A 6,000-nucleotide genomic window follows, 5' to 3' on the forward strand; every position below is an offset into this window, starting at 1 on the left:
CTTTGGCGCCGCCCAGCCCCTCACTAGGCCTGCGCGTAGATCGTGACACTGCTCTGGGCAGGGAGACGCGGCGCCTCACCGGAGGGTACTTCAAGCCTCCCCTCCTTGTAGCCTTGCAGGATTCCCGGCCCGTCACCAACACCGGGGATCAGACACGAGGGCGCTGCCAGCTTCAAACCACAGGTGGGGCGCCCTTCACACCACAGGGAACCTCGAATACTGGAGGCAAGTAAATTTAACAGTTCCTTATTACAGAGTTACGTCTTAGGCGGGACACTTCAGGAAAGCCACGAGTTTAGTCTTGCAGGTCACCGGGGGACAGCAGGTGTAGGGATTTACTTCCTTTTCCTCCCCCGCCCGGGTCTTGACTTAATTCAGTGGTCAGCCTCAGTCGCCCTCACCTGACAGTTTCTCACTGTCCTCGCCTCGTTTATCCCACTTGAAATACCCACAGGTCTCTCCTGCGTCAGGGCTACCTCAAGTCAATGTCCTGGAAGGGTCAGATCAGCAGATGAGGGATAGCTTCAAACAGCAGGGATAGCAGCCCAATAAGACTGTCAAACCCCCACCGTGCACCAATCTCCTCACTCCACAGCCTGTACTCCTGTCCTACAGCTCTCCTCTCCACACGACACCTTCACAAAATGGCTGCCCAACATTCCACCTTATATAGGCTGACCCCAGAATGTCCAGAGGAGTCCAGAAGGTTCTGGAAACCCCCATTCTGTCCAATGGACCTGAATCCTGAGGTAGCCAGATAGGTGGCAGTTGGAAGCCACCATTTTGTGGTTCCTGTGGTTTCAGTCAGAAAAAGCACCTAAGGCAGGGAAAAAAAACTATAGGGGCAAGGAGCACCTAACCCCTAAGTCAACATCTGAAAAAGAAATTCCAGTGGACATCAAAAATAAAAAGGTTGAGGGGCAAAAAGGGGACAAAAATAAATAAATAAATAGGAGGGACCACCCAAAGGGTAGACAGGTCGAACACCCCCAAAAAGCAATTTTATGAAAATTGCTTCAGTGCCATGTTGCACATACACAATAGAGGGGTGCAACATTATTATTTCACTGGACCTTGATCTAACCATTCTGACTGAAACTTGGTTAACTGAATCTTCTACACCCATCATGGATATTCTAGTTCCCCCCAACTACCACATCATTAAACTTGACAGGCCTAGCAAATCAGGCGGTGGAATCGCATGTATTTTTAGAAGCAACCTCTCAGTTACTAGAGCCAGCTCCCCATCTCTCACCTCATGTGAATACTTCTGCCTAGATGTCATCAGCGAGAGCAAACCTATATGCTCTCTACACGTCATCCACCACCCACCTGGGGACAACCTCATCTTCACCCAACAACTCATGGACACAATTTCATCCAATTCCGGTCGGCAACACACTCAAATTTTCCTTGGTGACTTCAATCTCCACTGGAATGATCACAATGACGCGGTGGTAAATAGCCTAAAAAATTACCTCAACGCTCTTGACCTCACCCAAATCTGCAACAGCCCGACACATGATAAAGACTCTATCCTCGACCTTATCATTTCTAAAGAAAACTCTACCCAACTTGGATCAAACCAACCCTGTGACTGGTCAGACCACCACATTATCACATTCTTCATCAATGAAAAATTTAAACTTAACCCGGCTCAACCCACCAAATCCAAAGTCTGGAAAAGGGACCTGAAGAATCTCAATCCAAACTCTTTACCTTCTCATAGCTGCAATCTTCTCCTTCCCCCTAACGGTGCTCTGGACGTTCAATCTTTGACCGACCACTACCTCAACTCTATGACTTCTATAATCAATGAGGCCGCCCCCTTGCAACTGAAAAGAGTCTCCACTAAAAAATCCAACCCATGGCATGATGGTAGACTCAACGAAGATAGACGGGCCATGCGCATGGCAGAGCGCACCTGGAGATCAGCCCCTCCTGCACTAAACCTTAAAACTCTGAAGGAAAAGAGAAATACATACTTCAGGAAAATCAAGCGCACAAAATCAGATTTCTTCAGCCTCCAACTCAACCAAGCAAAAAACCGACCAAGAAAGCTGTTTGAACTAATCAATACACAATCCAAGGAACAACCCCAACTATCGCATAGCACAATAGGCGATATACCATCCTGTGAGGACTTCTTTGCTTTCTTCAATCTAAAGACTGATAACATAAGGAAAGATCTCCTCAATGATGTAAACCTTTACTCCAACCCCCACAGCATAACACCCACTGAACCAAAGAACAATGCTGCATGGTCATCCTTCGATACCTACTCTGAAGATACAATTAACAAACTGCTCACCACATTGAAACCTTCCAATCACCTCACAGACCCCCTTCCTGCTAACGCTGCAAAGGACTTCATCCCAATACTCCTCCCACTATGGACCAAAATTATCAATAGCTCACTTCAGCAAGGTCACATCCCCGACTCCCTCAATGTTGGACAAGTCACACCTATACTCAAGAAACCAACAGCTGACCCTTCTGACTTAAACAATTACCGTCCTATTACCAACATTCCCACCCTTGCCAAACTGTTGGAAAAATGCGTACAACTCCAACTAACGAAACACATTGAACAGTTTGACCTCCTCAACGCTCATCAATCAGGCTTCCGAGCAGGGCACAGTACTGAGACTGCTATTACACACATAATTGATGACGCCCTCGAAATCCTTGATCAAAACAATACCTGCCTCCTCATCCTTCTTGATCTGTCCTCAGCATTTGACACAGTCAAACACGAGAACTTACTCGAGCTGTTAAATACCAGAATGGGCCTATCTGGGACAGTTCTCAAATGGTTCACTTCCTTCCTACATAATCGGTCTCAGAAATTCAAGAGCAACAACCTGATGTCCCCACCAGTGCCTGTAACACTAGGCGTCCCACAAGGATCTTCCCTCTCTCCAACATTGTTCAACCTGCTCATGGAACCTCTCACCACCCTGCTACAAGCATCTAATGTACATTTTCACATGTACGCAGACGACACCCAACTATACCTGAAATTACAATTCCCCAATGACATCAAACTTCTTAACTCAACGCTCAGAAACACACAATCATGGCTTGCCGATAATCACCTCAAACACAATGCCCTGAAAACTGAGTTCCTTCTGATCTCACCTCCTGCGAAAAGCTCCACCTATCAAACCTGGCTTAAGCACCTAACTGCACTCAATGTCCAACCTACCATCGTGGACTCAGCGAAATCTTTATGCATAACACTTGACACCAATCTCAACATGCAACGGTATATCAGCAATGCAACTAAGAGAGCTAATTTCCAAATCAATACCCTGAGGAAACTTAAACCCTTCCTCCCAGCCAAGGACTTCCAAACTGCAGTACAAGCCCTAGTCATGCTGCGCTTAGACTACGGTAGCGTCGCACTCTGCGGACTCCCCCTATCTACAACTGCACCCCTGAGAGCCTCTTTGAACGCTGCAGCGAGACTTATCACTGGATCAAAAAAACACTCACATATTTCCCCTGACCTAAAATCCTTGAACTGGCTGCCTTTTGAGGCCAGAATACATCTGAAAATTGCATGCATGACTTAAAGGGCTATACACCACAGCTCACCCGGTTACCTTACTCAGAAGCTGACAATTTCTGGTGGCTCAAGATCCACTAGAAGTTCTAAGAATCTCCTTCTGAAACCTCGTAGATTCCGGAAGGAAAAAACATATAAGCGCTCCTTCTCAGGAATGGCACCCAGGATCTGGAACTCACTCCCTCCAGAAACCAGACTTATCACCTCCACTACATTCATTAAGAAAGAAGTGAAAGCTATCCTCATGGCTAAATTCACCTGAACATGTACCTAACTTTGGAACTTTTTGAGACTCATGACTATTTGTAATACTTGTTTATCAGATTGACTATTTGTATTATTGTTTAACTGATTGTTTATGCTCCCTCTTTTATCTACCTTATTTTTACTACCCATTTACTACCTCAACTATCTGTTGCTCAAAAGCTTGTTAATTGCTCTCTTGTTTTTACTACCCCCTTGTTGTAAAGCGCTCTGATATCTGCAAAGATCTTGTTCGCGCTATATAAAACTTTCAAAATAAATAAATAAATAAACAGGGTGTCAAAGTGACACCCTGCCACCCTTCAATGTTTTCCCCCATTTACCGAATCGGTATTTACTGATTCGGTAATTGACATTCATTCCTATGGGCCTCCAGGCTCATAGGAATGAATGTCAATTACCGAATCGGTAAATACCGAATTTTACAGATTCGGTAAAATTTACCGAAAAATTACCTACATGCTATTTACCTATTCTTAAATACCGAATCGGTAAAACTCGGTATTTAAGAATAGGTAATTGTATTTACCTACATCTGGCCCATGGTATTTTGCCACTGTTCAGAAACTGGGGGTAATTGTCTATAAACATATTTTGGAACAGATTATTCCACACAGGAATTTCACCACCAAGCACTTGTTTCAAAGTAACAATTAAGAAGTTGCATGAATCGGAAGTAGTGCCACTATCGGTAGCCATTTTGTTTCAGATACGCTCAGTGCTCAACTTGTAAACAACATAAGTGCCAGGGCTATTGTTAGGAGACTCCTGCAGTGTGCACCATGCGTTGCCCCTGCCACACTGCCAATGATAGTAACCACACAGCTGCTAACCATCCCACTCATACAAGTGCAACAATTCGGACTAGGTCAAGCCCCCAAAGCTCTAAGAATGTCTCGGGCAGCAGGTAATACGTCATTTTTAATGTATATTGAATTAATAATTAACTATTGTGGTCATCTCTAAATTAGACAGACAGCTCCACCTTGTGGCAGACTGTCACAAACGCCAGAGCCGAGCACAGGAAGCCACTTGCTCAAATTAAGCACTGGATACGCTCTGGTCTTCTTCTTTCAAGGCCCTGAAGTACCCGAGAGAAGTCAGGTGCTTTTAATTACGAGATGCAGCTGTGAGAAGGAAACGTATTTATACTGCTCCAGCTGCTCAGTTGCCTCAAGATGCAGGCACAGACCGAGATACTTTAGACGAGCAAACCAGGTGCGGCCGTTTGAGTCAAAATACGGCATAGATGCTTGTAAGGTGGAGACTTTAATTCATGAGAAGACCCTGATGCTTCATGCTTTCCTCTCTTTTTCATTTCGCATTCCAGTGTGTGACAACAGGCATGTCTTTCCTCCGTGTGTCTATGGCGCACTCTTAAGTGCCTTAATATATATATGTACCCTGTACATGTGTTTGAGTGTGGTGTCCTGAGTGCATGGTCTGGTGTCACAGTGGACTAATGCATCCACTGTAGGGGTCTGTGTTCGACCTCATGGTCACAGATTCTAATCCCGGCGGGTCCACTCAGCCTTTCATCCATCTGAGGTCGATAAAATGAGTACCATTGAGTTGGGTAACAATATACATCTGTTATTCAGCGCCTTGAGACCTTCAGGTGATACGTGCCCTTTACAAATGTACATGTTATGTTTATGTCATGGTACTTCGCTTCATTCTGTATGAGTCCTAGGTTTGCTCACATTTGCATTTGTTAATTCCCACAGGGACAAATCTCATTTTTTTGACATAGCCTCATCGTTTTAGATGAGAAACATAATGATATGGCTCTTGATACTGCCAACGGCATGAACAATGAGTTGAGAGAAAGGTCTTTCAACATCTGTGCATAATCTTTGAACAATACTGTTTGTTCCCTCTCTTTTCAGATACCAATTTAGAGACAACAAGTAAGTGGTTCAGGTGTGCTTGATGCATGTATCATAAATTCACCAGGTACGTCAGCATTATGGAAAAAATATGTGGACTGTGGTTGTATAATTGGCCCTGACAAAAGCCAAGAGCATTTGGGAACATAAGTGGCAGAACCTCGGAATCTTGCAATCTTGGAATCATCCTGGACTCCGAACTCAAAATGGCCCACCAGATCATCTCAGTCGCATCCTCCTGCTTCCACATCCTCCGCAAAACCTTCAAATGGATCC

At 44.8% G+C, this 6,000-nt stretch overlaps 1 protein-coding gene across 1 annotated transcript in view; it reads left to right on the forward strand.

The window, feature by feature from the left end:
• The window catches only part of PP2D1 (protein phosphatase 2C like domain containing 1), a 126,924-nt gene extending 121,188 nt beyond the window's left edge, over positions 1 to 5,736 (forward strand). The window contains exon 6 of the mRNA XM_078662853.1: positions 5,725 to 5,736. Coding sequence (XP_078518979.1) covers positions 5,725 to 5,736 — 12 coding nt within the window. The remainder of the gene's footprint in view (positions 1 to 5,724) is intronic.
• Positions 5,737 to 6,000: the final 264 nt, after the last annotated feature.

The sequence above is a fragment of the Lissotriton helveticus genome, chromosome 10 (assembly GCF_964261635.1).
Source record: "Lissotriton helveticus chromosome 10, aLisHel1.1, whole genome shotgun sequence".
Lineage (NCBI taxonomy): Eukaryota > Metazoa > Chordata > Amphibia > Caudata > Salamandridae > Lissotriton > Lissotriton helveticus.